At 41.1% G+C, this 14,424-nt stretch overlaps 2 protein-coding genes across 2 annotated transcripts; both read right to left on the bottom strand.

The window, feature by feature from the left end:
- Nucleotides 1-1,533: 1,533 nt before the first annotated feature.
- ddt (D-dopachrome tautomerase) lies at nucleotides 1,534-7,362 on the bottom strand. The gene is made up of 3 exons (XM_022208848.2): nucleotides 7,160-7,362; nucleotides 3,734-3,909; nucleotides 1,534-2,428 (listed from the first exon to the last, which is right to left on the bottom strand). The coding sequence occupies exons 1-3, from the start codon at nucleotides 7,265-7,267 to the stop codon at nucleotides 2,356-2,358; spliced, it is 357 nt and encodes a 118-aa protein (XP_022064540.1). The 5' UTR covers nucleotides 7,268-7,362; the 3' UTR covers nucleotides 1,534-2,355.
- A 2,599-nt stretch (nucleotides 7,363-9,961) lies between these two features.
- chchd10 (coiled-coil-helix-coiled-coil-helix domain containing 10) lies at nucleotides 9,962-13,951 on the bottom strand. The gene is made up of 4 exons (XM_022208846.2): nucleotides 13,783-13,951; nucleotides 12,297-12,519; nucleotides 10,305-10,446; nucleotides 9,962-10,164 (listed from the first exon to the last, which is right to left on the bottom strand). The coding sequence occupies exons 1-4, from the start codon at nucleotides 13,821-13,823 to the stop codon at nucleotides 10,145-10,147; spliced, it is 426 nt and encodes a 141-aa protein (XP_022064538.1). The 5' UTR covers nucleotides 13,824-13,951; the 3' UTR covers nucleotides 9,962-10,144.
- Between the last annotated feature and the right edge of the window lie 473 nt (nucleotides 13,952-14,424).

The raw sequence follows: 14,424 nt of genomic DNA, 5'->3' as shown, positions 1-14,424 counted from the left end.
ACACAACAATGGAGGGCATGGAGGCGATGGTACACCTGCTGTGGCTTTCTGTCAGATCCAGATCAATGAGCATCGTCGTTGTTGCCAGTTTTTTTTTGTTTTAAATGACGGTTTGGTTTTGGTGAAGGAGTCGCTCTGGTGTGTCATCACTCCCTGTCCAATCAGAGGCCTGCACTCTGTAGACGTCACATTATCGGCTCCAATCAGCTCTCTGGGAACCCCGGCCCAGTAGGAACTAAAACAGTAGCTGATACCAGGACCTACATCCTGATGGAAAACCTCACAAACCCTGTAGAGTAGCTGCTGGTGGAAAAGCTCCTTTAGATGATGAATGGGATGCGAGAAATCCTGTGGTCGTATACCTTTTAATACCTCTGTTTAAATAATGAATAATGAAAAATAATAACCACTGTAGGATCAACCGGCCATAGCTGACTTTAAAAAAGAGGAAGAGCAGAGTCCTGTGGAGCTCTCTAATTTAAGATCCTCAGGGTGGATCAACATGTAACCCAGAAGAAAACATCTTCCACGGCTGTCAGGATAATGGACGTTTGTGTTCTCAGGAGGCCAAAGGACAGCAGACCTCTAGAAGATTCCACATGAGCACAACAAAGATGTGTATTTTAGGCTGGCCCACATCTCCAGTACCTGTCAGGTAAATAAAAGACCAAATGGTCCCCAGATCCACCAGGACGAGCTGCAGACCCTGCAGGAAGCAGGGCTCAAATTCTGATCAAAGGAACTCCACTTCCTGTTGACCTGAAGCACAAAACTCACACCAGATATCACCTGACAGCTTAACGACACTCCTTCCGTTTTCTCAACTTTTCTTCACGTTTACTCACAGAAATCAGCAGACACCGCTGTCTGTTATCTCCCCATAACCCGAAGAGCAGCTCGTCTCCTCAACCTTGTATTTTTAGTGTGTCTGAGTAGAAGTTTAACGTTTCCTGATCATTTACAAGGTCTCCCAAAGAATCTCACATCATTTCACAGCTAATAATTTCAGCAATTCTTTTTGAAATAACCTCAAATTTTCACAGAATGTATAGAAACAGATGAAGGTTTTATATTTATTGCTTTATTTTTGTTCTGTTTTCAGGTTGAGCCGTGCCGTTAGAATCTGCTGATGTTGATGATGGTCTACCAGATCCTTTAGTCCGGTACAAGCAGCCTTCCTCTTTACATTTTTGGTACCAAGTCTGACTTTGTTTGCCAGTCGGTGAAGCTTTTCCAAATTTTGAATTAGACGCGCTGCACAGTCTTGGGTGAGTGTGTGCGAGCATATTCCACGTTGTTCACACATACTGAGCTCTTAATAATGAACTTTCTCTTCAGTCCTGAAACTCTGACTGCACAACAAGAACTTTGCATTCAGTGTTCTTCTGCTCATCTCTCGTGTGTTAGCTGGTTGAATGCAAAGTTAAATTGTGTAATAATTCTGTTTAAATGTTGAGCAATATGTTTGCTAGCTGTCTGTATGTTTATAACAGCTACTGCAGGGTCAATAAACTCCGTCTCCACACCGACAGCTCAGTGAAAATTCCTCAAATTTATTGAAATGAAAGTGGCACAATCAGAATGTAAAAACACCCACATGGTCCCGTATTTAAAGATTCCTTTTAATACAACTCTCATGTTTAAACAGGTTTAAATTCCCTCATTAAAACGGGACATTAGCTTGGTCCTTGTTCCTGCAAATGTCTGAATGAATCTGCAGAAACTGTTCTTTAAAAACAAAGATCTCTGCTCTCATCAACAACAGCTCCACTTTGTTTTCAAATCGAGATGTTTAAAAGTAAAATAATATATATATATTTGAAATCTGAACTGGTGCTGCTCAAAAAATAGACTATGATGTGAAAGTTTTTTTTCATAATTTCATTCCAGAAGTTAAACTTTCATATATTCCATGTTAGTGACATATTTAAAGTCTGTTGCTGTCGTGGCCTTTAGCTCACAAATATCAGAAATAACTTCAGTCTTTCTCAAATCAATAAAAATGGATCTATTTACAAAACAGTTATGATTCTAACAGCATCTATACTGTCTGAATTGTAACTTATTGTAACCTAATTCTCTGATTTTCATGAGGTATTGAGCCAATATCATCAAAATGAAACCTTTTTGAATTAAATGATGACAAAAAGAACATCTGTAGGTGCATCTCTCGGTGCTTTCAGTCATTAAACAGCAGCAGGTCTTTTAATCTTCATGTTTTAAACGTTCAGCTCAGACAGCAGTCCTGACAACAGTCTGCAGCTGCTAAAACTACTTTAGACCTTATAGTGTGTGATTAGTGGTGATCTGATGCAGATTCTTCTTCTTTCAGTCGTTAGTCAGACGATGCATCCTTCACAAGAAGCTCATGACGGTTCCTTTCTTCCCGACCTGGTGAGGCTCCAGAGCGTGGAACTGGAGAACGATCCTGCAAATCACAACGCGCCGTCAAAACACCAAAATGTGAACACAGCAGTCTGACGCATTTAAATTGTAGGATGCAGCACTCATCAGCAGTGTTTTTGATTAGGAAAAAATCCTGAAATTTCCCCAAATATTTCCTTAAAGTTCCCACAAAACTGCAGGAAAATTGCCATGAAATTCCAGGAAAATTTGGGGGAAATTTCCAGGTAAATTCATATAGAATTGCTGGAAAATCTCCAAAAATTTCTCATTAAATTTCACAAAACTTGGGTTGAATGTCAGATACAATTCCAGGAAATTCTCCTAAAAAAATCCTGGAAAATTTACATAAAATTCCTTGAAATTTTCTAAAAAAATTCCAGGAAACCTGAGGACAAATTCCAAGGAAACTTTGGGGAAATTGCTAGAAAAATTTCAGGAAAATTTCCATAAAACTCTGGAAAAAAATCCTACAGATTTTGGAGGAGATTTTAAGTACAAAATCCTGGAAAACATTGGAAAAAAAATCTATAAGATTTCAGGAAAATTTCCATAAAATTCCAGGTAAATTCCCATAGAATTCCTGGAAACTTTCCAGAAACTTTCCCATAAAATTACAGGAAAATTCAGGGGAATTTCTCAGAAAATTCCAGGATTTTTTCTGAAAATTCCCGGTAAATTCAAGAAGAAATCCTGGAAAACTTTAGAGAATGTTCTATAAAATTTCAGGAAATTTTCCAAAAAATTCCAGGGAAAAATCCTGAACATTTTGGGGGAGATTTCCATAAAATTCTAGGAAATTTCCCATAAAGTTCAAAAAATACTTTCTTAAAGTTTCCACAATGAAAATTTGGGGAAAATTTCCAGGGAAATTCCCTTAGAATTTAAGGAAAATTTTCTATAAAATTCCAGGTAAATTATTATAGAATTCCTGAAAAAATTTCAGGGTAATTTCTATAAAATTTCAGGAAAATTTCCACAAATTTCCTGGAAAACTGTCAGAGTAATTTCTGGAATATTTCAGGAAAATTTCCATAAAATTCGTGGAATATTCTAAAAAAGATCAAGGAAGAATCCCATAAAATTTCTGGCAATTTTCTGAAAACTTTGGGGTCGTCGTCTGAAATGACAGCTCAGCTCATACAGTACGGGTTACTAATTGTTCAATCAATACATCCTAGCAGTTTAAAGGAGCTGTATGCTCTCAGTTGGTTAATTATTGACATAGTTTGCTTAGAAACCTCTGATCATTCAGACTGCTGAGGAGAATCAGAGCAACAGTGGAAGCATTTTGGGTTCAGAACATGACATGTGTGCAGGCAGAGCTCACCTGTCTTCAGTCAGACCAAGTTCTCTGGTCAGAAACTCAAAGATCTTGGCGCTGTGCTCCTTGTTCTTGTCGGCGGTGTCGGTCACAGCGATAGCCGACACTGAAAGCATCACACATGGAGAGCAGGAGCCGGCTATCAGCATGGGAAGGCCAGGCTTCACCACCACGTTCATCCTCTGGAAGACCAACAGCAGGACTACCGTCAGAGAGGAGCTCTCAGACATCCAACAGAAACACACAGGGCTTCATTTAAAGGCTCAACTGTCACAGCAAAGTGTTCACATTTAACCACCGCAAAGCCACAGCTCTATTTACACACGTGGACAAAATTGTTGGTACCCCTCAGTTAAAGAAGGAAAAACCCACAATTCTCACTGAAATCACTTGAAACTCACAAAAGTAACAATAAATAAAAATTTATTGAAAATTAAATAATCAAAATCAGCCATCACTTTTGAATTGTTGATTAACATAATTATTTAAAAAAACAAACTAATGAAATAGGGCTGGACAAAAATGATGGTACCCATAACTTAATATTTTGTTGCACAACCTTTTGAGGCAATCACTGCAATTAAACGATTTCTGTATTTGTCAATGAGCGTTCTGCAGCTGTCAACAGGTATTTTGGCCCACTCCTCATGAGCAAACAGCTCCAGTTGTCTCAGGTTTGATGGGTGTCTTCTCCAAATGGCATGTTTCAGCTCCTTCCACATATGTTCAATGGGATTCAGATCTGGGCTCATAGAAGGCCACTTTAGAATAGTCCAACGCTTTTCTCTCAGCCATTCTTGGGTGTTTTTGGCTGTGTGTTTTGGATCGTTGTCCTGTTGGAAGACCCATGACCTGCGACTGAGACCAAGCTTTCTGACACTAGGCAGCACATTTCTCTCCAGAATGCCTTGATAGTCATCAGATTTCATCGTACCTTGCACACTTTCAAGACACCCTGTGCCAGATGCAGCAAAGCAGCCCCAAAACATTACTGAGCCTCCTCCATGTTTCACCGTAGGGACAGTGTTCTTTTCTTCGTATGCTTGGTTTTTGAGTCTATGAACATAGAGTTGATGTGCCTTACCAAAAAGCTCCAGTTTGGTCTCATCTGTCCAAAGGACATTCTCCCAGAAGCTTTGTGGCTTGTCAACATGCATTTTTGCCAATTCCAGTCTCGCTTTTTTATGAGTTTTTTTCAGCAGTGGTGTCCTCCTTGGTCGTCTCCCATGAAGTCCACTTTGGCTCAAACAACGACGAATGGTGCGATCTGACACTGATGTACCTTGGCCTTGGAGTTCACCTTTAATTTCTTTGGAGGTTGCTCTGGGCTCTTTGGATACAATTCCAACGATCCGTCTCTTCAATTTGTCGTCAATTTTCCTCTTGCGGCCACGTCCAGGGAGGTTGGCTACTGTCCCGTGGGTCTTGAACTTCTGAATAATATGAGCCACTGTTGTCACAGGAACTTCAAGCTGTTTAGAGATGGTCTTATAGCCTTTACCTTTAAGATGTTTGTCTATCATTTTTTTTCGGATGTCCTGGGACAATTCTCTCCTTCGCTTTCTGTTGTCCATGTTCAGTGTGGTACACACCTTTTCACCAAACAGCAGGGTGACTACTTGTCTCCCTTTAAATAGGCAGACTGACTGATTATGAGTTTGGAAACACCTGTGATGTCAATTAAATGACACACCTGAGTTAATCATGTCACTCTGGTCAAATAGTTTTCAATCTTTTATAGAGGTACCATCATTTTTGTCCAGGCCTGTTTCATTAGTTTGTTTTTTTAAATAATTATGTTAATCAACAATTCAAAAGTAATGGCTGTTTTTGATTATTTAATTTTCAATAAATTTTTATTTATTGTTACTTTTGTGAGTTTCAAGTGATTTCAGTGAGAATTGTGGGTTTTTCCTTCTTTAACTGAGGGGTACCAACAATTTTGTCCACGTGTGTAAATCCACGTATTCAGAACAGAATGTGCACCACAGCCTCTAAAGACAGGCAACGTGGAAGTCTGAAAACAAAAAAACAGGTCTGACAGTTCTGGTTACAGCACACACAGAAAATGTATTCATGTACATAAAACTCTCTGCCTCCATGTTTAGGAAGTAATGAAGAATCAGCTTTAGTTTTAAAAACAAATGCAGTCTCTGAATAACAAAGTTTGGAAGGTCAGGGGAGCAACACCTTCCTGTTGTCAATAAAAACACAGAAAAAAACAAGGGTGTAAAGATAAACAAAGTGAATTTATTATATCAGTTCACACAACAACTCTGTCTAAAACCACACATATCTCACAGTGGAAGGAAACACTATAAACTTACTGGAAATCTATAAAAATATCTACATTTAACCAAGAACACAAACCATTTTATACAAACTCTTATCACATAATGTAACAAGAAAAGCAGTCCTCCTCCAAGGCTGCTCAGTCCTAGAATTTACAATGGATAAGTCATGTTAAAGTCATTTTGGACTCATTTTTAGTCATTTTTGAACCCTTCTCAGCCATCCTACACCATTAACTCATTTTAGACAGGGTTTTGAACAGTTAAGGAGGATTTTTTTTGCAAATTCTGGACAAATTAAAGTCATTTCTGGTCATTTTGCACATATTTTGGGTCATTTTTGACTAATTTTGACAACACTTAGAGAACACATTTGTTTTACGAGGTCAGATTTGAGTCATTTTGGACGTGTTTTTATTGTTTTTAGTCATTTTTGGAACATTTCTGACAGTCCTGGATGTTTGACTCATTTTGGACAGATTGTGAACAGGAGAAGAGGATTTTTTTGAGCAAGTTCTGGACAAATTTCTAATCATTTTGGATAAATGTGGAGATTTGTTAAAGATTTCTGTATCGTTGCCAGATAGCAGCACGGCGTCACTGTAACCATGACAACCAGTGAACACTACATCAGCTGATTGTGATCCTACTACAAATCCACCTCTGAGGACTTACCAGGACTTATCCATCAGAAATGATTTGAGGACTGAGCAGCCTTGGAGGAGGACTGCTCTCTCTGAGGGCTTTTATTGCTGCTGTAATCTTTACTCAGACTGCAGATAAACACTTTTTTCCTCTAACCACAGCGTGTCAGATCTCTTTCTCAGAGCTGGAGGTCGTCATGGAGACGGTTCAAGGTCAACAGGAACCAAAGGACACAAACTTCATGATAATTGACGTATTTTTTTCCAAGTTTATCAGATATAATTACAGACATTATTGGCGTTACTTTATCAATAAACTGACATTGATAATGAGCAGAAGGAAATATATAAGTTTCATCATCACATCTGCCAGATGTTATCCAGATGTGTCAGGTCCGTCACCAGAAGGTGTCTAAAAGAACTAATGAAGGAACCAGCTGATTGTGAGCTCCATGTGAGCTGCTGGAGCTCCAGAGGAAGCTCCATGTTCTACTCACGTCCTCTGGTTTCCCCAAAGCTGCCGCGATGGTGGAGCTGAGCTTCTTCACGAAGTCCTCAGAGAAGGAGCTGGAAGGAAGGTTGCTCTGCAGGTCGATGAACGGCATCTTACTGACACAACTGCTGCCGGGAACCAGGAGAACACGACGGCTATGGAGACCCGAGACAGGACGGCGGACACTTCCGGAGGTCAAGACTTTCAAAATAAGTGTCATGCTTATGGAGCTGCTGAACTGCTGCTGCTTCCGGGTCAATCTATGACCAAGGGACTTTGGAAGCCCATTTTGCACATATTTTTAATTAAAAATATAAAAAATATATGTTTTTTATGTTCACTATGATCATGTCTTTACAAATTTCATAATTATTTATTATTGAAACAATCACTTATTAGTAAAAAAATGACTGCATTTCACTAAAATGTCAACTATGATACAAAAAGTCTCACAATTATATATTGATCCGTCCAGAATGATTTGAAAATGATCCACAGTGATGGAAAATTAGTCCTGAGCGACATGAAATTTGTCCGAAATGACTTGAAAATTACTCCAAAGACACAAATCCAAGCTGACATAAAATGTGTTGGAAATGACTCAAAACTTGTTTAGAATGACTTAAAAATTGTCCAAAAGACACAAAAATGATCCAAAAGGAGGAGAAAAGATCCAAGCTGACATAAAACTTGTTGAAAGTGACAAGAAAATTGCCCGGGTCAATCTATAACTGAGGGGCTTTTAAAGCCCATGGGATATATCTGCACACATTTTTTAAAAGTAAAACACTAATGTTTTTTATGTTCATTATGATCATGTCTTTACAGATTCCATCATTATTTATTACAGAAACAATAAGTTATGAATAAAAAAGTGAGTGGATATCACTAAAATGTCCACTATGATACAAAACATCCCACAGTTACATAGAGCGTTCAGGTACAGGATGAGGAATGAAAACTATCCCCACATCAGTCATGATGGTTCATCTTTTTTCAGCCGTCACAGTTCTGACTGAATAAACATGATCAGCTGGTGCTGACATTGATTAAAATGTGCTCTGCTCATAGAGACCTCTGCTGACGGGAAAAACAGCACAGTCTCCAAAAATCCGTTGGTTTGAATTTGGGTTCATCTCTGTAGAACTGTTTTCCAACAAATCTCAGGTAACACACCTGTCAGAGCATGCGAAGCGTTCAGGGAACATCAGTAAAATGCAGTATTTACCAATAAGATGCTCAGTGTTTAGTCTGTGCCCAGTTTATGGCTGACATCACAGAGCACTGGTGACAAAATAAAAGCATTTTCATATTAAAGCCTTTTACAGATATAAAGTCATTGCACCAAAAGTCACCTGCTGATCAGCCCGTATGCTGAACCAAAGCAAAGAGGAGACGGAGGGACGACCGGCCTAGAAGGTTGGTAGAACCAGAGCTACCAGTGGAAACGTTAATTCTGGGGGCATTCAGATGTCATGGTTTGGTCTACTGTTGAGTAAAACACCCGCTGGTTCAGGTCCATCCTACTGCGATAAAGCTTTGACTAATCTAAATTCTAGTTTACGATCTTTAACTGAATTCAATTCAAGATAGCAACCGTACTCTGTTTTAGATATGTCATTAAGTTTGTAGATATCTTGAACAGGACTTATGACTTGTCTGAATTTAGTTTTAGACATCTCATCAGTATGTAGCAGCAGATATTTAGCATTACTGTTTGGACATTTTGTACTGGCAAACATCTGTACTTACATCAGAAGTGTGTGCACGTGGCAAATCAATACATTTATTAGCTAATAAATATGGAATTAAAATGAAAGACATCATTCTGATGGGTCATAGTTCCACTGTGACTACTCAGAATTTTTGAGATATTTTTATCTGACTACTTAAAAGGAACGTTCAGTTCTGGCCGATTAAAATAATAGTTGCAGATACGCTGAATGTCATTTGGGCCGTACTGATTGTTTGGCAAGATGACTTAAGACATTTTTAGAGGTTTATTTCTGTTTTTAAAGACATTTTGAGCAAGATTATTTTCTCTTTTTTTACACCTTGCTCCACATCGTCAGCAAAAAGATTTTTCTGGGTAACTTTGTTGCTTGGTTGGCCCAGTAGAGGGCGCCGTCACCTCACAGCCTGAAGGTCCTGGATTCACTTCCCGTCCTGACGTCTTTCTATGTAGAGTTTTTATGTTCTCACCAGGTTCTCCGGCTTCCTCCCACAGTCCAGAAACATGCTGAGATTAATTTGCGATTCTAAATTGCCCGTAGGTGTGAATGTGATTGATAGCTGTCCAGATGTTCCTTCACCCTCAGTCAGCTGGGACAGACTCCATGACCCTGATGAGGACTAAGTTTATTAAACAGTGGCAGTGGAGAAGGACGGTAAATGTGGGGAAAGTCTGAAGCAAAGGTCCGACTGGCCAGGACATGAATCATGGACTAGTTCTTGGACATGCAGGTGGTTTGTTCCCAGATAACTCAGCTCTGGGATCAGCCCGAATTCAGCATCTTCTAAACAGTAATAAATTGTGAAATTACTTCTTTGTTGGTCAGCGTTATTCCCTGTTGCTTGGTTTTGATAATTCTTTCACTGTAATGTCCAAAAGCAGCACAGACGTCGAGCTTTATCTGCAATTTCAACAAACAGATCTGATTTCAAAGGACAAGAACCCCACTCTCCAAAGCCAGTACAGCCTGAGCGCCTATGAAGATCAAAAACAACGAGAAACATTCCAGTAGGGGACAGTTTGTTGATTCAAAAACACTACATGGCAGAAACGATGACATGTGCCAAAGCAATGTTAAATTAGATAGCAGCTATTTATTAAAGGTTCATCACTGTACATTACTAAATACATTCACACGTTTCAGTCACTGCCTGAGCTTCAGCTTCAGCATGCACATGTCCGTTTTCATTTATTTCAGCTAGAAAAATCATGTGATGTCTGTAGCACGTTTCGATGATGAGATGTGTCTGTCCTCCTTCACACCAGCGACGTCACACCTAGACAGTAAAAAGGAAGCAGGACATGATGAACACTGAAATCCTCTAATCATGTGAAAGCAAAGTTTGTTCTGGAGGAATGACAACCACCAACCATTCTGGAAAAACGTGAGTCCGTCCAACGGCCACCACAAACTCACCGTGGGAGAACTTGCACTGTTTGAGCGCCTCGTTGAAGCCCTCACAGAAGGTGAGGTCAGGCTGGTTGGTTGCACAGTCCAGGAACTGTTTGACCTCAAAGTGACAGGGGCCCGGCTGGGCTGGGGCCGGCCGGGGCGGCTCCTGGAACCACAACACCCCATCCTCACGTTAAAATCTGTTCAAATGTCAGCACTGCTGCATTCTCACTAATTACCCGGCCTAAATCTTCTCATGAAACAATACACAGAGCAAATAAAGCAGTATCCAGAGGACTGTGTCATTTCCTCTCTTGTATACAGTGGCATCCCATGTGGGGGGGTGAGTTCTTGCTGTCACAGACAGCCAATCATAGGGAGGTTGTGGCGAGCACTGGTATCTGCCCACAAAGGGTCAAAAGTCTTCTCCCTGTGCGTGTAGATCAGAGCTCCACCGATAATTATGGCACCATACACGGACGAGTAGCAATGTCTCCACGCGCGTAGGAGGCCCAATTATGACGCCATATTTTTCTAGTTATTCTGGAGCCAAGTTATGGGTTTTTTTAATGGTGTCATAATTGGGTCAAAAGTCGCACGCGCGTAACACTCTCGCGCGTGTGCGAAACACGTACCCTGCGCGAGCGGAAAAAATTTCCACGGGCCCAAAAAACACTCTGCACGCGCGTGGCAATGTCTCCATGCGCGAGGAGCCTCTTACGCGCGTGGAGACATTGCTACACGTCCATGTATGGTGCCATAATTATCGGTGGAGCTCTGATCTACGCCTGCAGGGAGAAGACTTTTGACCCTTTGTGGGCGGGTACCAGTGCTTGCCACAGCCTCCCTATGATTGGCTGTCTGCGACAGCAAGAACTCACCCCCCACATGGGATGCCACTGTATACAAGAGAGGAAATGACACAGTTGGCTGGAGCCCCTTTGATGTTGCTGCCGCTGTTCTGCAGCTCTGCCGAACACACACAGAACCGAGCCCGGATCTCCAACTGCCGGTGGGTGAGTGTCTCCACGTATTTCTGGCTCAAAACAGGAGGTCTCAGTGCTCCATTGCGGGGCTGTCAGCCTTTAGTACAGTGATTAGACGTTAGTTAGCTCCATTGCTAATGGCAGTTACCCAGGTGGACTGACCGGAATCGGCCCAGAAGCCCAGCGTGTCTACACCAGTGATTCTGACAGGGAGTTTAAGAGTCACTGGAATCACTGGAGTAGACACGCTGGGCTTCAGAATTAGCCGCCGTTCCCAGCTCTCTCTACTGCTGACAGCCAATCGGAGGTGAGCTAACTAAACATCGTATGTTCACTGACATTAGGTCAATCTGGAACTGAACAATAAACACTGAAACCCCTACATCAAGGACATCTGATTCTGATCCTCCGGGGAGACTTCTTTTGGAGGTTTTCTGATCATGTCCTCCTGGGAGGAGACCCCGGGGTAGATCAGAACCCTCTGGAGGGATTATATATCTCATCTGGCCTGGGAACGCCTCGGGATCCCCCAGGAAGAGCTGGAAAGTGTTTCTGGGAGGAGGAACATCTGGAATGACCTGCTTCATCTGCTGGTTCTGCGACCCGACCGCGGATAAGAGGAAGAAGATGGATGGATGGATGGATGGATGGATGTCAACATCAACAACAATATCAGTCTGTTACAACATTCTGTTATCTTCTAGTAAAATGATTCATACATGCATGAAAGTCGTTGGTATTCATGACTTTATGAAGAACTGATGGATATCGTGATGCACGGAACGGATTTGGTTACATTTTCGTCAGTGGTCCGACTTATGGTGAAGATTGACTTACGTAGATCTGTAGGAACAGAACTCTGATGTATTACTGATGAGTTAGTAAATTGTTCTGTCAAGGATTTCTACTTTGGCTGCAGCGTTTCCTTACTTGTAGAAAAGCCAGATTTGAATCTAACCCAGTCATAGCCTACTTGAAGACTCTACATTCCAGCTAGTCCAGGTTAGATCTTCTGGACTGAAACTCTTACCTGCTGCGTGGACTTGGCTGGTTCTGAACTGCTGCTGCCTCCGCCGCTAAACGCCCCAGTGAGGGTGCTGCCGAGGACGTGGCCTACGGCTGAACCTACAGCCACCCCAGCAGCCGTGGTAGCCATCTGGGCCATGAGGCCGGGTCCCTGGGACGGAGCCGGAGCCGGAACCAGGGAGGCTGGAGATGGATGGGCAGGTGCCGGGACATGGGATGGAGCTGGGCTACGATCAAAACACAAAGAGTCCATTTAGTGTGCACTCAAAATATTTATATATTATTATATATATGAATTTTCCTCATTTTACTCTATTTATAGTGACTAAATTTAATATATACACACTAAAAAACATCAATTTTGAGGATTATTTTCAATATAAATGTTTATTTTCTAGGGCTGCAGCTAACGAAGCCTCGAGTAATCGTCTCAGCACGATACGTCATCAAAAGCGGAATTGAGCGCGCAATGCAACAGAAATCACTTTCCGACCGGAGCGCTGAACACGGACAGAAATCGGCGCTGCATCGTGCATATATTATGTATGCACGATGCAGCGCGGACGTTCGCATTTAGATACAGCTGTATAGTAAACGCTGACATCCGCGCTTACGATAGATCGTGGACGTCCGCACTGCATCGTGCATACACAATGCAGCGTCGATGTCCGTCCGTGTTCCGCACTCCGGTCGGACGCTGATTTCTGTTGCATTGTGCGCTCACTTCCACTTTTGATGACGTATCGTGCTGAGACGATTACTCGAGGCTTCGTTAGCTGCAGCCCTAGTATTTTCCTTATTTGAAGATCATTTATAGGGATTTCACATATTTACTCCAAAAAGATCAATTTTGAGGACTATTTTCAAAATAAATGTACATTTTCTTCATTTTAGGATAATTTATAGAGATGATTGTTAATTAATATTTTTCTATCAAACCAAGAGTTGTAGCATGACCAGCAGGAGCCAGTTGAAGGCTGCAGTGATTTTGGAGACACGACAGAGTATCAGAGTGAAGTTAGTGAATATTTGTGTCTCTCTTCGCTGTTCCTCTGGTTTGTAATTTACAGACGGTCCCTGAGCTCCTCATAGACTCTAATGTTTTTCCTGCAGCTTTAAAGACAGCTGCTGTAGATTAAATTGTTCTTGGAGCACACTGTCTACCTTACAACGACGGGAAAGAGGCATGGTTTATGTTCTGACCATGAGTTACTGATACCGGAAGTAGAAATCTGTGAATCTTTCCGACTTTCCCAGCTATCCTCGGTGACCTTGCTCAAACCCCACCTGGACATTTGGTGTCTATGACGCAACAATAATTCAGTATTCAAAACAACCGGTCTCCACTTTACTTACAATGTATTTATGTCCTTTTTGAGTCTCCCTATGGGCTAAATTAGTAAGTTCGACAGACCACATGCAACGTTCCAACACCACTAACTTATTTTCTATTAATAACATTTATATTTATTTATAATAAAAGTGTTTACCTGGCTGGAGCTGAAGGACGACTGCGGCTTCCTCTGGCCATCTCTGGGATAAAATCTGCTCTGTTGATTAAAGAGAATAAATATCCAGCTGGACAGTTCAGCCGCTGCTTCTAGAAAGTACAGAGTGACAGGACTGCTGCTGAAAGCACGACTGTTAGACAGCCTCGTTTAGACTGGAACTGTCAGCACAGCGCTACCTGCTGGAGTGGAGGTAGATAGATAGATAGATAGATAGATAGATAGATAGATAGATAGATAGATAGATAGATAGATAGATAGTCTATCATGGAATTTGTAAAGACATGATCATAATGAACAGACAACTTTTTTTAACTTTTAATAAAAATGTATGCAGATATATTCCATGGACTTCAACAGACCCTCAGTTATAGATTGACTTGAGTCATTTTGATTTCACGTAATTTTGGATAATTTTCATGTCATTCTGGACTAATTTTCCAAAATTATGGATCATTTTCAAGCCATTCTGAACAATGTTTGAGTCATTTTCAACAAGTTTAATGTCAGCTTGGATCTTTTCTCGTCATTTTGGATCATTTTTGTGTCTTTGGGAAAATTTTCGAGTATTTAGGACAAATTTCAGGCCATTCTGGACAAATTGTCCATAATTGTAGATCATTG

Source organism: Acanthochromis polyacanthus, chromosome 3, assembly GCF_021347895.1.
Source record: "Acanthochromis polyacanthus isolate Apoly-LR-REF ecotype Palm Island chromosome 3, KAUST_Apoly_ChrSc, whole genome shotgun sequence".
Lineage (NCBI taxonomy): Eukaryota > Metazoa > Chordata > Actinopteri > Pomacentridae > Acanthochromis > Acanthochromis polyacanthus.
This window is presented reverse-complemented; position numbering and strand designations above follow the sequence as displayed.

Bases quoted from the DNA above. Each gene is read 5' to 3' on its own strand.
- ddt (XM_022208848.2), bottom strand. From the start codon at position 7,267: ATGCCGTTCATCGACCTGCAGAGCAACCTTCCTTCCAGCTCCTTCTCT. The intron at 3,910-7,159 runs GTGAGTAGAACA...TTGGTCTTCCAG, and splicing joins CTTTGGGGAAACCAGAGGAC to AGGATGAACGTGGTGGTGAA. The intron at 2,429-3,733 runs GTGAGCTCTGCC...TGTGATTTGCAG, and splicing joins CTTGGTCTGACTGAAGACAG to GATCGTTCTCCAGTTCCACG.
- chchd10 (XM_022208846.2), bottom strand. From the start codon at position 13,823: ATGGCCAGAGGAAGCCGCAGTCGTCCTTCAGCTCCAGCCAG. The intron at 12,520-13,782 runs GTAAACACTTTT...TTTTGATCGTAG, and splicing joins CGTCCTTCAGCTCCAGCCAG to CCCAGCTCCATCCCATGTCC. The intron at 10,165-10,304 runs GTGAGTTTGTGG...TTTACTGTCTAG, and splicing joins ACAGTGCAAGTTCTCCCACG to GTGTGACGTCGCTGGTGTGA.